General features: G+C 45.1%; 1 protein-coding gene across 1 annotated transcript in view; it reads right to left on the reverse strand.

The window, feature by feature from the left end:
* The window catches only part of arap1 (ArfGAP with RhoGAP domain, ankyrin repeat and PH domain 1), a gene marked incomplete at its 5' end in the record, with an annotated part of 42,466 nt that extends 23,428 nt beyond the window's left edge, over positions 1 to 19,038 (reverse strand). The window contains 11 exons of the mRNA XM_080543641.1: positions 1,185 to 1,270; positions 1,466 to 1,665; positions 3,307 to 3,413; positions 4,168 to 4,352; positions 5,463 to 5,583; positions 6,388 to 6,457; positions 7,675 to 7,827; positions 7,923 to 8,023; positions 9,042 to 9,226; positions 17,888 to 18,002; positions 18,112 to 19,038. Coding sequence (XP_080399767.1) covers positions 1,185 to 1,270; positions 1,466 to 1,665; positions 3,307 to 3,413; positions 4,168 to 4,352; positions 5,463 to 5,583; positions 6,388 to 6,457; positions 7,675 to 7,827; positions 7,923 to 8,023; positions 9,042 to 9,226; positions 17,888 to 18,002; positions 18,112 to 19,038 — 2,250 coding nt within the window. The remainder of the gene's footprint in view (positions 1 to 1,184; positions 1,271 to 1,465; positions 1,666 to 3,306; positions 3,414 to 4,167; positions 4,353 to 5,462; positions 5,584 to 6,387; positions 6,458 to 7,674; positions 7,828 to 7,922; positions 8,024 to 9,041; positions 9,227 to 17,887; positions 18,003 to 18,111) is intronic.
* Positions 19,039 to 20,000: the final 962 nt, after the last annotated feature.

Consider the following 20,000-nt stretch of genomic DNA (forward strand, 5'->3'; position numbering starts at 1 on the left):
TTGCACTCGATCAAATTTCTCAGGACCCTCCTTTCATGACTTTTCCTAGGTATGTGCGTTCTACCACCCAGTATCCTTACATTTTCTAAATCACATCAGGATAAGCTAGTATAAAGCTATTTTGCAGTTTACAAGTGGCCAACTAGTGGTCGTTGTGTGTAAATAGCAGCTTGAGCATTGTAAAGAGTTGAACATTTGACCCCCGAGGCGGCTCTTTTAGTAGGTAAAAAAGGCACAGCTGTTCTAGTGTTAAACCTTTCAAATGTAGTTAAACACCTCCCTCACATGGTGCTGTGGCCACACTGACCTCTCACTGTCATGTTTACACACTGATCTCTCACTGTCATGTTCACACTGACCTCATACTGTCATGTTCACACTGACCTCATACTGTCATGTTCACACTGACCTCATACTGTCATGTTCACACTGACCTCTCACTGTCATGTTCACACTGACCTCATACTGTCATGTTCACACTGACCTCATACTGTCATGTTCACACTGACCTCATACTGTCATGTTCACACTGACCTCATACTGTCATGTTCACACTGACCTCATACTGTCATGTTCACACTGACCTCATACTGTCATGTTCACACTGATCTCACAACACAGCACAATGCCACAGATTGAGTTGCATCTTGTAAGAAATGCGCTATACAAATAACATTTGATTTGATTTGATTTGAGATGACGCAAGTTTTGAGGGAGCGTGCAATTGGCATGCTGACTCAAGGAATGTCCACCAGAGCTGCTGCCGATGAACATTCCTGCCAATTATACACTCCCTCAAAACCTGCACCATCTGTGGCATTGTGCTGTGTGATAAACCTGCACATTTTAGAGAGTCCTTTTATTGTGACCAGCCTAAGGCACACCTGTGCAATAATCATGCTGTCTAATCAGCATCTGGATACGCCACACCTGTCAGATGGATGGATTATCTCGGCAAAGGAGAAGTGTTCACTAACACAGATTTAAACAAATTTGTGAACACAATTTGAGAGAAATAGGCATTTTGGGTACATAGAAAAAGTCTTAGGTCTTTGATTTCAACTCGTGAAAAATTGGAGCAAAAATCAAAAGTGTTGCGTTTATATTTTTGTTGAGTGTAGTTAGCTCCACTTTGAGAAAAATAACTCTACCCTGATTAAGTGTGTGTGAGAGAGGGGACAGACCTGTATGAGTTCCTCTTTCCACACTTTTCTGTCCATCTTGAGACTGCGGACCTTAGAGATACTAGGGCCCAGCCCCCGGTGCTCGCCTAAAAGACACACACACACACACACACACGCGTATGAGCACACACACACACACAAACACACACACACACACAGCTGCCCATTCTGTAGCTAGTTTGCATCATTCAACAATACGTTGGCACAAAATGAATTCTATTTTTGGAATTATGTCTGATGTACACACACATACACACACACACACACACATACATACAAACCTGCACAGCGTGTACAGATCACCACACACAGGTTGATGGTGGCCCATTCGGGGTTAGCCGCTCCACAGTCAGCACAGCAGCCGTTGCTGGGCTCGGCCCAGACCCTGTCAGCCACCTCGCTGTTGGACAACGCTGTTCCGATCGCTTCACGCATGGCCTCAACCCACTGCTCTCTCAGCTGCTCTGACTCTGCCATGAAACTAAACACACACACACAGACACACACACACACACACACACACACACACACACACACACGTGTGACGCAGACACTCATGGGTCTGTCCTTCCTCTTCTCTTCGGTCACACACTCATGTAGTCGTCTTAAACACACACTCTTAACAAGCTGATGAAATAGCATCAGGCAACACAGGAAACTCAAGTGAGTGAGAGTGTGCGTGCGTGCGTGCATGCGTGTGTGTGTGTGTGTGTGACCATAGCCTAGAGGGAGCCTTTTCAACCAAGATCTTGAAATACCAACAGCTGGAGCAGGCCATATCACAACTGGGTTACAGATGTCAACTTTTAGTTTTCATATTTGGCAGCCTGGGCCATGTTCATTTTTGACAAGTAACAACAAGTTTGTTGTTAAAGGCCTTCAAATGGCTGGTCTATCTAAGACAGGGGTCCCCAAACTACGGCCCGCGGGCCGAACACGGCCCACGGGCCGAACACGGCCCACCCCCACACTTGGACCGGCCCTTTGCACTCGGTGGATTTCTGTAATTTCTAACTGCAATTGCGGCACTGCGCCGACGTGGTGGCGGGGGCGCTGTTTTGCAAATAAGTTAGCTTTCGTGTTTGCTAGCGAAATAGCTGATAGTTGATGTTGACTGCTCAAGGAGAATACATATTTGAAAGTACAGAATGCCTGAGAGCCTTATATTGCATTATATTACATTACATTTTGAATGGTCATCTGGTGCCTGAATATTGTGTTTTCCTTTACATAAATAATGACATTTTCACCATAAATTGATGCAGAAAGGGCACAAATTGCATCTAAATTCACCAGAATGCAAGAAATTAAGTGTTTGATGCTCGTTTAAGGACCCCCAGACAGCCCTGCTTCATGGGTCCCCCTGTGTATGATGAGGGTCCTCCCTCAAGTATCAGACTGTAAAACTGATTATATTTCATTGACATATCACTATAGGTATAAATTCCATCCAAATTCAACTGTTTAGACTTTGTTTGCATCCACCAGTGCTCTCCTGCGCGCAATTGCTTTGCGCAACCGCCTCCATTTCACACCGTTCCATATTATTTTATGTTAGAGACCGACCCAGGCCCCCCATCACAGAAAGGAAAAATGATGTGGCCCTCACAGAAAAAAGTTTGGGGACCCCTGATCTAAGAGAAGGGCCAAACAGTTAGCAAAGTATTGCTCAGTATCTGCTGTTATTGGTAGCCGCTCAATATGGAGAAGGTGGTGCATCTTGTACCCATGAGCTGGATACTGTCTGTTGTACAGTATTAATACTGTATCTGTCAACCCACTGGTATCATCTGGTGTGAATAACATCCTGTGTGTAACATAACTGGTTGTTGGCTCAGCACTATTGTAACTGACTGTTTCCATAATGTCAAAATGCACTGATAGTATTATGTCCTTTAGATATTGTACATGTATGTGGACATAAATAAAGCATTTAAAATGTGCATGCGTGTGTGTGTGTGTGTGCTTGCGTGTGTGTGTGTGTGTATGTGTGCATGCGTGTGTGTGTGTGTGTGTGTGCTTGCGTGTGTGTGTGTGTGTGTGTGCGCGCGCGCGTGTGTGTGCGCGTGTGTGTGTGTGTGCTTGCGTGTGTGTGTGTGTGTGTGTGTGTGTGTGTGTGTACCTGAATATGCGGTAAGGCGTGGTCAGGTCAAAGCCACGTCGGTCGGTGTCTTTCACGTTCCCTACGTTCATGTCGATGGAGGTGATACCGATTCCTAGACGGTAGTCCTGGAAACAGAACACTACTGACATCAACAACCAATGAGGAAACATTTCACCAGTCAATTCAGCCCATAGCTCAGGGTCTACCCAACGACTGATCAAGAACACAGAGGAGTGTTTTGCCAGTAAGGTACATGCATCCCATCACACCTGTCGCTGGGTGGAAACATATCAAATGAGCTAAACTCATCATTTGTCTGACGGACATTAGTGATATAATAATAATAATAATAATAATAATAATAATAATAATAATAATAATAATAATAATAACAATAATAATAATAATAATACATTAGACTTATATAGCGCTTTTCTAGACACTCAAAGACGCTTTACAAACTGAAAAGAAACAAAACATTTATAAAAGGAAGTATAGGGGTCTAATTAATTTTGGGATTACTAAATCTAAATCTATATCTAAGTGTCTTTGTAGGCCAATCTACTCTGTATACTGCAATTACACCTAGATTTCGGGCGGAGAAGCGGCGAACAAGTAACGCCAGCTTCCTCTCTCAACCGGTATTTTTTGAAAAGTGATCATATCATATCTATCATATCTATACATCATATCATATTATAATTTTTAGATATCAATAGTCTCCTGTGATGTGACGACAACACATGATGTATTTGTTTATTTTGTTTATTTAAACGGATTAAATAAAGTTAGTCATTAGTCAGCCATTAGCCGACATCCTAGTCAGGACTATTCTATCCTGGGGTCCCCAAAGTATTCACTTTTGTTGATGACACCAACCTCCATGTTCTTGTAGAGGAAGACCTTGTCGCCAGTGACGACAGTGTAGAGTTTGGAGCGCAGTCCTCTCAGCTCCAGATAGCCCTGGAGGTCAGGGGTCAGGGGTGAACTAGGGGCCGCCTCCCTGCTGCCCCGCTGGTGGGCCGAAGTATTGTCCAGTGCTGCCACCCATTCATTCCTCTGAGCTACACACACACACACACACACACACACACACACACACACAAGTCTTAGCAGAGTATCTATATCATTAACAGTATATGTGGACTGCACTTATATAGCGCCTTTATCCAAAGCGCTTTATAACGGCCTCTCATTCACCCATTCACACACACATTCACACACCAATGGTGGCAAGCTACCATGCAAGGCGCCGGCCGGCTCGCTCACTGGGAGCAATTTGGGGTTCAGTGTCTTGCCCAAGGACACTTCAAGATGTGGCCAGCCGGGGCTCGAACCGCCGATCTGCCAACCTTGTGATCATTAGACGGCATTTTCTTTTGCATATTACGAAAGTTAGTCTTGGAGAGCCCACTTGATATAACAAACAACAGTTTTAGGATCACTAAATACTTCATAAATCAACGAAACAAATAATAATTTGTGAATTGGATTCACTGTCTCGTCTAATGTAGGCTACTGTGATACATGGCTTGTAAACAAACGTGTCTTAGGACGTGTTCAAAAGCAAGGACTGTGTGATCATCCAATCATGTGTAGCCATGTGTTTTTAGCATGTTCATGTTCTATCAGCATGTTGTGATGTGCTAAACACGCAGTTAGATGTAGTTCATAGCTATTAGCAGCTATTTTGCCTGTTTTGATTCAGAGCATGTTTCCTCCGCTACTTGGTTTGAGGTGGACCAACATTCAAAGAAGCATATCTTCAATTATTTTCAGATGTCAATGACCCTGTCACATATTCTCTAAGTCGGTTACACAACAATCACTCACCACAGATCTATATTGTGCAAGTGATATTTGAGGAACTCTGTCTAAAATATCAAATATCACATAGTTCATGACACACACACACACACACACACACACACACACACACACAAAAGACAAAAAAACACTGTCCAATACTTCTTGTTGTCTGTCCATCAACTAAGTGCACATTATGGTCCACTGACTGTTTCTATACAAACATCCATTGTATCGCCTAAAAACCAGACTCGTAGATGGAAAAACGAACAGACAACAAAACCCACACGTGCACACACAGGACTCACACACACACACACACACACGTGCACACACAGGCACACACAGGACTCACACACAGGCCTCACCGTCGCTGTCTGCTCTGAAGAGAAAGGTCCGGTTGTGGGTGAGCACCTCAAACTTCAGTTCTCCCACGTTGGCCACTCCAGTGATGGAGGCGGTCGGTACGATCCTCTTAGAGTACACTTCCTGCAACACAACCCAGCACGCCTCATGTGACCACCCGTACTAGCACACTACCAATTCATATGACCACTATCACTGAAAAACACAAACCACTCAAAAAGCACACTCTACTAATGACATGGGATGGGATGGGATACACCTGGACTGTGAATGTTTTTGACTGGTAACATTGCTGAAATAATCTCGCCTGAGTTCAATGTGAAACTTTTCTTTTTTAATCTTTACTTGAATGAATGAATGAATGAATGAATGGTCTTTATTGTCATTGATATAGTACAGGTACCATACAACGAAATTTGGGAGGGGGGGGCTCCCCTGGTGCTAGGAAAAAAAAAAAAAAAAAACAAGAAGGGAAAAGAGCTGGTTTACATAAATAAAGGCTATGTACACAATCCACTATACTATACTATACAAATAAAACACTGTGCTGTACTCTATGCTATGCTATACATATCCTAACATTTCCTATCTCTGAACCTTATGTACCCGAGGGTTGTCATATTGCACATAGTGTTATTGCACATTCATTTAAAGTGTCGCAGTTTGCAGGTTTGAAATGTTCACAGTTGTGTTTCAGTATTGCACTTGATTACAATCTAGTTGCTGATGTATTATGTTGTAATGTGTGTCTGTCATTTTGTCATGCTGCTTTCTTGGCCAGGTGTCTCTTGTAAAAGATATGTTTAATCTCAATTAGACTTAACCTGGCTAAATAATGGTTAAATAATAATAATAATAATAATAAATACTTTATTAATCCTCGCAGGGAAATTGGTTTGTCAATCCAGTCATGTAGATTCTAGTCACCTTGTCATTATCAAAGTATCTCAGGTAGTCTGCATCCAGCTTGACCCAGCGTCTCTGATAGTAGAGGGACCTACACACACACACACACACACACACATACACACACACACACACACACACACACACACACACACACACACACACACACACACACTATTTTAAACATAAGGGTAGGCATGTATACCCACCCTATCCTCTCCTCCCTCATCCAGACTGTATTAACAGCAGGAGCACCTGTTCAATTACATTGTTGTTGTTATCTTCGTTAAGGCTATATATATATATATATATGTTACGGTACATGTGGGAAAACTAGGGTTAGGGTTAGGTGCTACGTCGACTTGGTACATGCTGGCATGTCTAACCCTAACCATAACCCTACCCCTAACCCTACCCCTAGCACCTAACCCTAACCCTAACCCTAGCACCTAACCCTAGTTTTCCCACATGTACCATAACATATGATGTGAACATGACAGAAGAGATTATGGCAGAGCAGAGACACATTAGTGAATTCAGAATCAAAATTGCTTTGATTGTTTATAGAAACATTCCCAATTCAATTTCATGTATGAGCAAATATATAATCAAAACTATTTTGATTGTGAATTGACTAATGTGTCTCTGCTCTGCCATACTCTCTTCGCCTAAGATTAACGCTATTGGCATCAACAATTAAAAACACACAAAACAGGACTTGACAACAGCAAGATCTGGTTTATATCAGGAAAAGTTATTCTATAGAAGCAGATGCAGCAAATACAGTTGCTAGTAACTAGTAAGGTGAGTTATCAACAAATCTCTCCAGTCTTGTCAGTGAGCGGCTCTCTCCTCTCCTGTACTCTGCAGCGCTACAACGTTCCTGTGGTGCTCAATAGAGGAACAACTGTTATCTAGACTTTCAGCCTTTTTTCAGGCTCTGGCTCAAAGTGTCTTTGATGTTGACACGGGCTAGGTCAGGCTGGAATTTCAGGCCTTTAAAAGTCTACCACTGTCCCTGAGTGTGTGTGTGTGTGTGTGTGTGTGTGTGTGTGTGTGTGTGTGTGTGTGTGCATGTGTGTGTGTGTGTGTGTGTCTGTGTGTGTGTGCACGTGTGCATGCGTGTATGTGTATGTGTATGTGTGTGCCGCGTGTGCATGTGCGTGTGTGTGCTAGAGAGAGAGAGAGAGAGAGAGAGAGATAGAGAGAGAGCGAGAGAGAGCGAGAGAGAGAGAGAGAGAGAGAGAGAGAGAGAGAGAGAGAGAGAGAGAGAGAGAGAGAGAGAGAGATAGAGTATGTACTACGTACCCCTGGGGTGGGTTCTTATCCAGCCAGCCCATCTTAATGACAGGGCTGAGCTGGGAGGAGTCTTCTCCTGCAGGGGGCGCCAGCGAGTCTGCAGCAGGCAGGTCGACACTCCCTGGTAGTCTGCTCAAACTATTGTCCTTCCACGAGTTACGGCTGGGAGACAGATGTTCAACATATTGCCCAATAAGCACCAAATGCATTCTAGTATTAACATCACTCTGAAGTCACTAGGGGTTGGGGAGACCTACTTGTTGCTGATTGGCACAGTGTCGTCATCCAGTCGTTCATCGTCACTGCAGAGAGAGCTGTACCTCCCCTTTTCCCGCCGGGGCATCGGGAGGAATACATCCTATTAGACAGGTGTCAGGTGTCATGCATACACCTCAAGCTCTATCTGAACACACGCACGCACACACACACACACACAATACACACACAAACACACACAATACACACACACAGACACAGACACAGACACAGACACATACACATACACATACACATACACATACACATACACATACACATACACATACACATACACACACACACACACATACACATACACATACACATACATATACACATACACATACAGTATACACATACACACACACACACACACACACACACCACAACACTTACCCGATCTGTCATGTTCACAGAAATGGGGGTGGGACACAACAATTCAGCGTCTTCATAGTCACTAGAGCTTTCAACAGAGCTTGTCCCTGATAGAGAGGGAGGGAGAGGGAGAGGGAGAGAGAGAGGGAGAGGGAGAGGGAGAGGGAGAGGGAGAGGGAGAGAGAGAGGGAGAGGGAGAGGGAGAGGGAGAGGGAGAGGGAGAGGGAGAGGGAGAGGGAGAGGGAGAGGGAGAGGGAGAGGGAGAGGGAGAGGGTGAGAGAGAGAGGGAGAGGGAGAGGGAGAGGGAGAGGGAGAGGGGGTGGTCAAAAACAGAGTACCCCCGAGGCCATAAAGGACAGGTTGGGCAGCATTGTGAACTGTTGCTTTGAGATTCTACTGTACAACAAGATAACACTTGTCATTCGCTTTCTTCACACCATGCCTGTCATTGTCATAAGAATGCATTCATTTATTGATTTGATGTTTTGTATTGCACATTTCATTCAAAAGAATCTCAGAGTGCTACAGTTAAAAATACATTTAAAAAAACGTCCTAAAAACATAGTTACAAGTTAAAAACTAACAAAAGACAACCACAAGAGACAGACAGAGACAGAGAGGCAGACAGAGACAGAGAGGCAGACAGAGACAGAGAGGCAGACAGAGACAGAGAGGCAGACAGAGACAGAGAGGCAGGGTTTCGGGGTTTCGGGGTTCGTGGGTGTGGTGTGGTGTTTACTTACTGGTCTGAGGAGGGGGCTGGGGGACCCGTCTCGTGGGTTGAGCTGGTCGCCTGTCGGACTGTGCGGTGCTGAGTTGCGTGTCGAGTTGTGTGTTCTGTTGCGGGTCTGGCTGCACGTGTGATATCCTGGCGCAGGGCGCGGTGTGTGGAGCTCGGTCCGCGTCGGGCTCATGGATGGGACTGTCGCTAAGGAGAGGGATTGGAGAGATAGAGGAGTCCACAATGACCACGGGTCGGGAGAAAACACCGAGCATCCGACTGAGTCTATCCCCCCATCTGCTGTTATCCATCGGAAACCCTCCTCTCTTCCCTCTCTTCTCGTTTCTTCTCTCCTCAATTCATACAGCCTTCTGTAGAAATGGAACATGTAACTGCTAAAAGCCAACTGCCACTATTAGCCATGTCAGAACCCTGGTGCAGAATGTTGCTGTTCGAACAACAGCTTTCAAACCAAACTGTCAGTCTCAGTTCTACTCCATATCCCACTGCCTGAAGCATGCCTGAGCCTGTCTCTTTATCACGGTGCTGTATTTACAAAGTTCTATGAAGGAGTAGAGCCCGACGACAACTGCTTTCTCTCGCACACGCGCGCACACTCTCGGTAAGCCTGTACATTATTGTGTAAGAAGTTCCTCTTCTTCCTACTGGCCAGTCGGCTTTCTTCCTCCTCCACAATGGGCAAGCAGAGAGAGAAGTGTTCTGTAATTATAGTGTCCCTGTGCGGTATGTAGGGGTTTCAAGGAGACAAGGGGAGGATAGAGTGGTGTCGACATACTCCAACTTAGGGCCAGGAGTTTTTCCCTGACCATGTGACCTGGCCCAGAGCTACAACTACAGCTTTTATGGTGAAACAATAATTTGGACAGCCATGCTAGAGTGAAGTACTGTATGAATGTTCTACTAGTTCCCCTATGACACAGAGGAAGAGCTGCTCACAGGATGGGAGGAGAGGGGCTAAATTTAACCTCCTCCTGTTATCCAACAGATGTCATGATGCTAAACAATGACCCTTCCTTTTCTCTTTCCCCAAACTCCCCCCCCCCCCAATACACACACACACACACACACACACACACACACACACACACACACACACATACACACACACATAGACACAGACACACAGATAGACACATAGACACATACACACACGCACACACATACACACACATAGACACACACAGACACATACACACATAGACACACAGACAGACACACACAGACACACACAGACACACACAGACACATACACAGACACACATATGGGGCTTTTCCATCAGCAGCCCAGGTCGGCCCAGGTCGGTTCGCGTCAGGTCGGTTCAGCCCGCTTTAGAGCAGTTCTGGTTTTCCATTATACACAAACCGACCCGGACTAGTAGGAGGAGTAGGCGATAGTAGGTGGAGTTACGCGTCATAACATTCACGAGACACAACACAGCAACAATAGCAGAATGGAGGAACTTGCAACTATCCTATGCCTTTCCCTCGGCATGTGGTATATTATTAACCGTGGTTTTTTGGAGAGAAAAGAGAGAAGACAGAAGAGCGAAGACAGAAGGAAGGATACTCGAAAGAGGAATGCTGAAAAGAGAAAGAAACGTATGTGGGCTATCGTAAGGAGATGGCTACTATTTTACCTCACTGACTGTAGCATCATTGTTATGTTCAGCATAGAGATGGCTACTGCCTGATTGTCTGCATGTTTGAATCATTTCTATTGGATTTTGTTCTGCACATATGTTCTACACATAATAAAGTCATGTTTTTTGAACCCTTAAAACCACTGCCTTCACTTGTCTGCTTTAGTATCATTGTGTGCCGTGTTATTCGCGGACAAACACGGTGCCGTTTGCGGGTTAATAACTTCGGTTTACCGGGGGTTAGGATAACAATTCAAACGTGTCCGGAAAAAGGAGAAGCCAGGGAATCCAATCCATTTTTGAATGGAGTCGATCCTCCACTCCTATCACCATGGACACAGCGCGGAGCGAATTCCCTGTTAAAACCGGCATTTGACTCATGAGTGAACGGCGAAAATGGCTGGACGGCAGCGGGTGAACTCCCGGTTCATCGAGTTTACGGTTAAAAGCATAACTTCTCGGGGTGTCAGCGCGGTGGTTAAGGGCTCAAAATGACCGTAGACCGATGGTGAAGTTAGCAAAGGAGTATTGTGTTTGTACCACCTCCACAGCCGGTGTTATTCACGGACAAAGACGGTGCATAATAGCGATTTTTGTGTTGTGCTTGTTGTAAATAAAAGTTCTATGATTCATTGAAATGACATTAAACTAAGATAATACGATGGTCAGCATAATTTTTCGAATCTTTATTAATAAGCTATTACAGAAACTGTAGTGACATTTTCCAAGAGTGAATGTGGTATTTCAAGATGGCGGTTAGTGAAGAAATCTATGGGATGGGACATGGGATGACGATTTCCATTGACCAATCAACGGTGTGCAGCATCACACGTCACACGCAGCCTGGCAAAAAGATCCGGATGTTAAAATGTAGTACCTGCTCTCGATGTGGAGCTAAAGAAGCGACCCGAACCGACCTGGGACGACAATGGAAAAGGGGAAAAGAAGCAGGCCGAAGCGGGCTGGCCTGCTTTGGCCTGCTTTGGCGCTGTAATGGAAAAGCGCCAATATTAGACACACACACATACACATACACATACACACAGAGACACACAGACACACACAGCACACCACACACACAGACACAGACACACAGACACACACACACACACACACACACACACACACCACACCACAGTGCTAGCTGTAGACTGCTAACCTGTAGACCTAACTGTACCCTCAGTGTCTCACTGTCTCACTGTGGGGGGCTCACATCAGTGTGTAACACCCCGCAGTGAGTTTCTATCTTGTCTGCAGACAGTGTGATCTCATGTGATATATACACACACACACACACACACACACACACACACACACACACACACACACACACTTACAGAATGGAGAGTCAGAGACAAAACACCGCCTTAGAAACCCCCCCCCCAGGCCAAAGTTAGAACCCGAAAAACTCCTCCCTCACTTTTCACACATCTCGCTTTACTCAGCAGCATTGTGTATCTACTGAACACACACACACACACAGACCCAACACACACACACACACCCCCCCCCCCCCACAAACACACACACACACACATACACACATACACACATACACACATAGACACATAGACACATAGACACACACACACACACACACACACACAAACGTAGCTCTACAAATGAATAGTATGAATGCTATGAACTCTCAAGCTAGTCACGACTGTAGTGTGAGAGGCAGCATCAGTAGTCTAGAGACAGACAGAGCATGACAGATGCGGGATGATGGTGAGGGAAAGAGAAAGACAGCGAGAGAGAAACATAGCAGGAATAGCAGAGATAAGGCTCTCTCACCAGTCTTGGCTTGTCCTGCAGTCCCATTATCACTGGAGGAACGATAAACACATACACGCACACACACACACACACACACACTACCGGAGGACAGGAGAGGAGGAAGTGACTGCGTTACTAAAAGAGGGAGGAGAGATATCAAAGGTGGAGAGAAGGAAGCCGAATGCAACATGTTTTCGTGTGTGTGTGTGTGTGTGTGTGTGTGTGTGTGTCGCGAGAGAGTGAGGCTAGACACTTCCTGTTAAACCTCTCTTTCTCTTTCAACGCCACTAGGGTTGAAACAACATCATAAAGCATCACTTCAACACTGACTGGGTTTACAAGCATATCAGAGCTGATCCATTCCGAACAGGTTTCTCTCGTTAAAAAACACATTCTCTCTCCCTCTACTGTGTCTTTACTTACCGTACTCACTCTCTCTCTCGCACTCTACAACCAGCCTCCCAGGGAGAGAGAGAGAGGGGGGGGGGGGGGGAGGGAGGGAGGGAGGGATAGAGTGAAAGGGTGTTATTTCATGTTCTATCAATTTAGAAAGAAAGAAAGAAAGAGTTTCTGCTTTTGAACGGAAAGGCCAACAAAGCCATAAAGAGTGTATTTAAATATCTGCGGCTAACGTCTCTGACACTCGGTTGTTGTTTCCTATACTGTCACACACAAACACATGCGCGCGCGCACACACACACACACACACACACACACACACACACACACACACACACACACACACACACACACACACACACACAAGACAACAGAAACAGAGCGGAACACCCCACATACCTCAGGGAATGAGTTCATTTAGCGACCAGGATACAGAGGCAGGAGGTCTCAATAAGTCTCTGCTGGCTTAACTTGTGTTACTGAAGCATTGCTAGTTCCTCATGAAGCTAGCCAAACATTCTGTCTTTTTGAGAAACGCATCTTTAACTCGTAAATCTCACATTGACTGGAGTTCTAGTCCGAACTGTAGGGCAGGAGAAACAGACAGAAACAGCTCAATTACACTGCAGACTACAAATGTTCAACTAAAAAGCAGTTAATTAAGTACTACTGGTCTCTGAGCACTGCACTACACTACACTAACACACACACACACACACACACACACACACACACACACACACACACACACACACACACACACACACACCATTGTACTGCTGATGGGGCAGAGTCCCCACCTAGTGGACGAACAGGGAATGACCAGGGGTCATTGTATAAGCTATGTACCTCCATGTTTAAGGCCATTTCAGTCCATAGGCCCTAGTACGCCCTACCCCAAAACCCATTGATTTTAGTCTCACATAGTCATACCTCCAAATCATGTTGTTCTCATGCCTGGCCTGTAGAATATTATATACAACAAGAACCCCATCCCCCTTTTGTTATTCTTGAAAATAGCAATGTTAGCCAATCAATTTAGCTACAGGGGCCTTCGCACAGTGCCTTTAGTGAGTGACTTTTTACTGACTTTAAAACAAAATACCCCATAATGTCAGTGTGAAAATAAATGTTATACAAAGTACTAATTCATAAAACATTTTTAAAGCTGAAAGAATCTTGAGTGAATAAGTATGCACTCCCTTTGCTATGACACCTCTAAAAAAACTGCTTAAATGCAGAAATGGCTTCAAAAAGTCACTCAATGAGTTTAATTGAATCTATCTAGGATAATAATGTGCAAGAATAATAGTTCATGTGATTTCGGAAAGAAATAGAACTGAATCAATTACACACAGTGTGGATTTGGCTGTCACTACCAACTTAGAAAATGTCTTACCCTGTTGGTAACAAGGATAGCCATAATAGGATGCACTATTCTTCACACGAGGGATGGTGCAGGAACTGTTTTTTACATTCCATTATGTTTTGTGAAATGGAACCTTTGTATTTTATTAATTACTAACTCAGAAATGTCAACATTTTTAAAATAACACCACACAGGCATTAATAAACACCTAATGGATCAGATTATGTAAAAAAACTAAATTTTGACAAAAATGGAGATAGAACCTTATAATGCTAACGTCACGATGTGCTGGATCTGCACTAATGCGTTGTAGTAAATAAATTGTTGAAAACACAATTATGGATGTGAAATTGATTTTATTTCATTAATGGATTCTCTTTGGCCACTCAGTTCTAGACCAATGTTCATGGACAGATCGACCATAGAGGCATTCTAGGCACATGCCTAGGGCCTCCTCGCCACTAGGGGGCCCCAGACAGAGAGGGGTAAAGAACATCAACTGCTTAAATAATGTTAAACATATATGTGTCACGGTTCGGTGAAAAGGTCAGCCACGGTCCGCATTTAGGCGGTATCAAAATGTCAGTGACTGAAAGTTACGAAATGTGTGAAGGAAAGCAGCCAATTAAGCGTATTCGCTTAACCAAATATCTCAAATGTGTGTCTATGTGTGCGTGGGGGGGGGGGGGGGGGGGAATACAGTCTACCTAGTGCAATCTATCCATTTAATCCTTCCCTGCCAATTTGTAGTGACGGATGATGTTGTCCCATCGACTGTGCTTTTTCCTCTCAGCCATTCCATTAAGTCTCCCCAGGCCTCAGAGTCACATTCCTGAGCAGTTTTGTTACCCTCTATTATTGGCTGGGTTTAACAACCTGATCTACACAGTGTGTAATTGATTCAGAGACCCTATAAAACCATAATATACGAATTTCGAAATCACATGAACTATTATGCATCCACTCAGATGGACTCAATTCAACCTATTGAGTGACATGAAGACATGTTTGACATGAAGACATGTTTGCATTTGAGCACATTTTAGGAATGTCATAGCAAAGGGTGTGAATCCATGTTGACTTGAGACATTTCAGCTTTTCATTTTCAATGAATTAGTAAACATCATGGGGTATTTAATGTAGATCAGTGACATTTTTTTTTTTACTTTTTAAGAAATAAAGTCAAGTTGTAACGCAAAAAGATGTGGAAAAATTCCAGGGGGTGGATACTTTCTGGAAGCACTGTAAGTATTTGGACAGTGAGGCAGTGGTTCTTTTGGTTCTATACCCCAAAAGATTGAATTAATATGAGGTAAAAGTACAGATTGACAGCTTTTATTTCAGGGTATTTGTATAAATATTGGTTTCACCACTTAGAAACAACACTTGTTATAGCCTAAATAGTCCCCCTATGTCCCCATATCCCAGAGATATGATTACACACCACATTCTACTGAGTTGACTGTTCAGGCAGCACCTGATGGGCCAGGAGGAGGGTTCCCCTTGGAGCCTGTCCAGGCAGCACCTGATGGGCCAGGAGGAGGGTTCCCCTTGGAGCCTGGCGCCTGGCAGCACCTGATGGGCCAGGAGGAGGGTTCCCCTTGGAGCCTGTCCAGGCAGCACCTGATGGGCCAGGAGGAGGGTTCCCCTTGGAGCCTGTTCAGGCAGCACCTGATGGGCCAGGAGGAGGGTTCCCCTTGGAGCCTGGCGCCTCTCAACGTCTCTTCCTGCCAGAGCTATTACTCTCCACTATTACTCTCCACTGAGCCATAAGCTTTCCTCCCAGTTCCCCAGAGCCTTTTTCCTTGGCTTGCTTTTTGGTGGTCTACAGTTTTATTTCTATAGAGGTTTTAAAAAAAAAAAGCAATTGTCTTTGAGTGCTTTACGACAAGAACAATATAAACGACATAAACAATGAATACAATATAAACAATATGAACTAACACCCCTCTCCTTCACACCCTTCACTGACTCCCAGGAGCAGCTCGCATCCAATTCAAGACCCTGGTGCTCGCCTACCAGGAGGCAAAGAGAGCTGCCCCTTCCTATATGCAAGCAATGGTCCCAATGGCCCCAAACACCTGCCCCTGTTCACTCCGCTGTTCTACCTCTGCTGGCCGACTGGCACCACCGCCTCTACGGGGATGCAGCTTTGGCGCTACCCGGTCCTGGCACCCTGCTGATGGAACGAGCTTCCCACTGCTGTCAGGGCTGCAGAGACACTCCCTATCTTCTGCCGTAGACTGAAGACTGAAGACTTCGATTGCGGCCACGGACATATCCTGCATGTCATCCCTTCTCTCTCTCTCACCAATCCTTCCTGTCCAAATCTCTACTGTCTCCATCAATAAATAAATAAAAAGAAATATATATATATACTGCCCCACTCAGAAAAAAGTAAAATAAAAAAATAACTGTCCCTCTTGATACTTCTCCACCCCCTTTACAGTTTCTCTACTGTAAATAAAATACAAATAATTATAATAATTCTTCCTTCTTGTAGCATTTTGACTGCCAATGGCCTCTGGCCCGAGCATAGATTACTTTTTCATACGATGACTGATGGACAGATGATTCAGTTAATGTATTTGTTGTAAGTCGCTTTGGATAAAGGCGCCTTATGTAATACTCCATTCCAGGGGAAACGAGTGGAGGATTTGGGGAGTAAAGCCCAATGCACACATTCGATTCTCAATTCACACCACCGAAGTGTGTGGGGGTGAATTGAGAATCGAATGTTGTCGTGCGACAAAATCGCACGCTGTGTGCATTGGGCTTAAGGGTGTCAAATGGGACAAAAGCAATAATCAAACATGCTTTAAGATCTTTCCATTCTCATCCCCTACCTTTTTTGAAGAAATCACACATAGCTATCATACGTAGCTGCTGGATTGAAAAATCAGGTGTAGTGCTGAGGCACAAATGTGTACATTTCAAGCCTGCAAACTGCGACACTTGAATGTGCAATAACAAATGAATGTGCAATAACACTATGTGCAATATGACAACCCTAGGGTACATAAGGTTGCAGAGAAATAGGAAATGTTAGAATAGGCATAGCATAGCATAGAGTACAGCACAGTGTTTTTATCTGTACAGTATAGTATAGTGGATAGTGTACATAGCCTTTATTTATGTAAACCAGCTCCTTTCCCTTCTTGTTTTTTTAGGGTTTTTTTTCTCTTTCCTAGCACCAGGGGAGCCCCCCCTCCCAAATTTCGTTGTTTGGTACCTGTACTATATCAATGACAATAAAGACCATTCATTCATTCATTCATTCATTCATTCATTCATTCATTCATGTAAAACCGATTGAATAGGTCACAGAAGAGTTTCCATAACAGAGCATGATTCACTCTGTTCATTCATTAATGTTAAATCAATGACTACACCAATGAAGGAGGGAAGGAAGGAGGCATTTTAAAAGTCTTGGAACTGGGTGAGAGTAACAGCATAGCTCGGTCCTAGAGGACAAAATAGAGATCAAAAACATCTATGGTGGGAGGGCCTTCACAGCCTGATACCTCCTGAGAGCTTCTGTTCCGGTGTAAAACCTCACCACCACTAAGGGGGTGTTCTCACTAGAACAGTTGCTTCAACTAGAACTGATTTCATTTGCATGGTGGAATTGGTGGCTACACATTCTCTCTCATTATGTCTTACCTTTGAGTAGGTGTGGTTCTGGGAGGGGGTGTGGTTCTGGGAGGCCGTACGGGAGGGCGCCGTGAGATTGGTGGACGGCGTGGACGGCCTTTAAGCCCCGCCCCCATAGAGTAGCCTTTGGGGGGGAGCGGGGGAGCACCTCCGTCCTGATACGGCTCTACTGAGGAGGAGGAGGAGGAGAGAGAAGAAGAAGAAGGAGAGGAGAGAGAAGGGCTCGGGGACACAGCGGAGGGCTTCCTGTCACCCTCCTCTCCCTGGGGGGGCTGTTGAGTCGGGGGGGACAGAGGCAGAGACTCAGGCCGTGGTCTGGGGGGGGGGAAGAGAGGGGAAGACAGCGTGCGCTCTGGGGTATGCGGAGGTGTGTCGGTAAGAGTTGTGCTGGGGGTGGTCGTCGGTGCGAGGCTTTGGGCGAGGGTAGGGGTGGGGGTGGGGGTGGGGGTGTTACTAGGTTTCGGGGAGTGTTTATGGGAGGGGGATTTGAGTTTGTGGGACGCGGGGGGGATGAGTTTCGGGGTGAAACGTAGAGGGGGGCAATTGGGGGTGCTGCGGGGCGGGATTGGGGGTAAGGGTGGGTCCTGGGCGGTAGTGGGGGGGGTGTTGTCGTGTTTAGGGTTAGGGTCCACAGGGCGGTACTTCGTCCTCTCCCTAGGGACGGGTTTCTCACTCTCTCCAACTCTCTCTCTTCCTCTGGCTACTGGTCTCTCCTTGGGGACGGGTCTCTCACTCTCTCCCTCAGATCTCAGCACAGGTGCTGGTCTCTCTCTCTGGACGGGGATAGGTTTGTCTATAGACGCCACTCTCTCTCGCTCTCTCTCTTCTCCCGCTTTGCCAGTGTGGTGTGTTTGGAGCATTTTCTGCTCTCTTTCAGGGTGTGTGTGTGTGTGAGGGGGGTGTGTGTCAGGGTATATGAGCATATGTGTTTCCAGGGGTGTATGCGGTGTGTTTGCGGGGAGTGTTTTGTGGAAGCTGGCCAAAATGCGTCTTTGGTGTCCTGGCAGTGTGATTCCAATCCTCTCCAACTGATCTGATGTCAGACCTCGACATTCCCCGAATGTTCTAAGCCCTGCCTCCTGGAATCCTTTGGAATACTGCTCCAACCGTAACACACAGAGCCATTCCCACACGGACACACCCCCCTCCATCTCAGCCATTGGGTCCAAGGGAAAACTTCAGATCATGGCTCACACCTGTGGGAGAGATAGGAAGAAACTATGAATTCTGGGTAATTATGAGATTGATTTTAGTAGAAACATCATAGTAGAAACACATTTTTGGAAATGTCCTTTTTACAACCAAGGAAGTGTCCTTACAGATCCATATTTATTTATCTCACTGAGAGTCATTAAAAATATAGCATATCGTGTGTGTGTGTGTGTGTGTGTGTGTGTGTGTGTGTGTGTGTGTGTGTGTGTTGTAAGTTTAGATTGAGGTCTACAATACATCTTCCAAAGTTTCAACATCATCAAGATTGGTCAGTGAACACAACTTAATTCTTCACACAAGAGCAAGAGCAGATATGACTGTTAGCAACCTCTCTTCCTTCCTCTTTCTTTCTTTCTTTCTTGTTTTCTCTGCCTTTCTTTCTCTGTCTCTTCTCTTTCTTTTCTCTGTCTCGTTTCATCTCTCACCCACTACAGAAACTAGACCACTGGCTTTACAGACCACAACTTCCCCTCAGGTCAACAGACACGCACGCACGCACGCACAAAGTAGGTTTCAATTCCAATTCTGTCTCAATCTTCTCAAGTTGACCATCCCCCGGAAGTCAAATGACTGTAAGCACTGTGGAATGTCTTGAGGTGTCAAAGCTGTGATGTCATCAGTTTAGATGTAATAAGAGGGAGAATGGTGGTCTCCTTATCAACTGGACCTCATTTAACACTAGAACAGCGGTGCTTTTTTTACAGACTAAAAGAGCCGCCTCTTTACAATGCTCAAGCTGCTATTTACACACAACGACCACTAGTTGGCCGCTTGTAAATTAGCCTGCTTGCTACACCGAAAAATGGCATATTAGCTTATCCTGATGTGATTTCGAAAATACAAGGATACTGGGTGGTAGAAGGCACACATCTAGGAAAAGTCATGAAAGAAGGGTTCTGAAATTTGATCG

Source organism: Nansenia antarctica, assembly GCF_963989245.1.
Source record: "Nansenia antarctica genome assembly, chromosome: 12".
Taxonomy (NCBI): Eukaryota; Metazoa; Chordata; class Actinopteri; order Argentiniformes; family Microstomatidae; genus Nansenia; species Nansenia antarctica.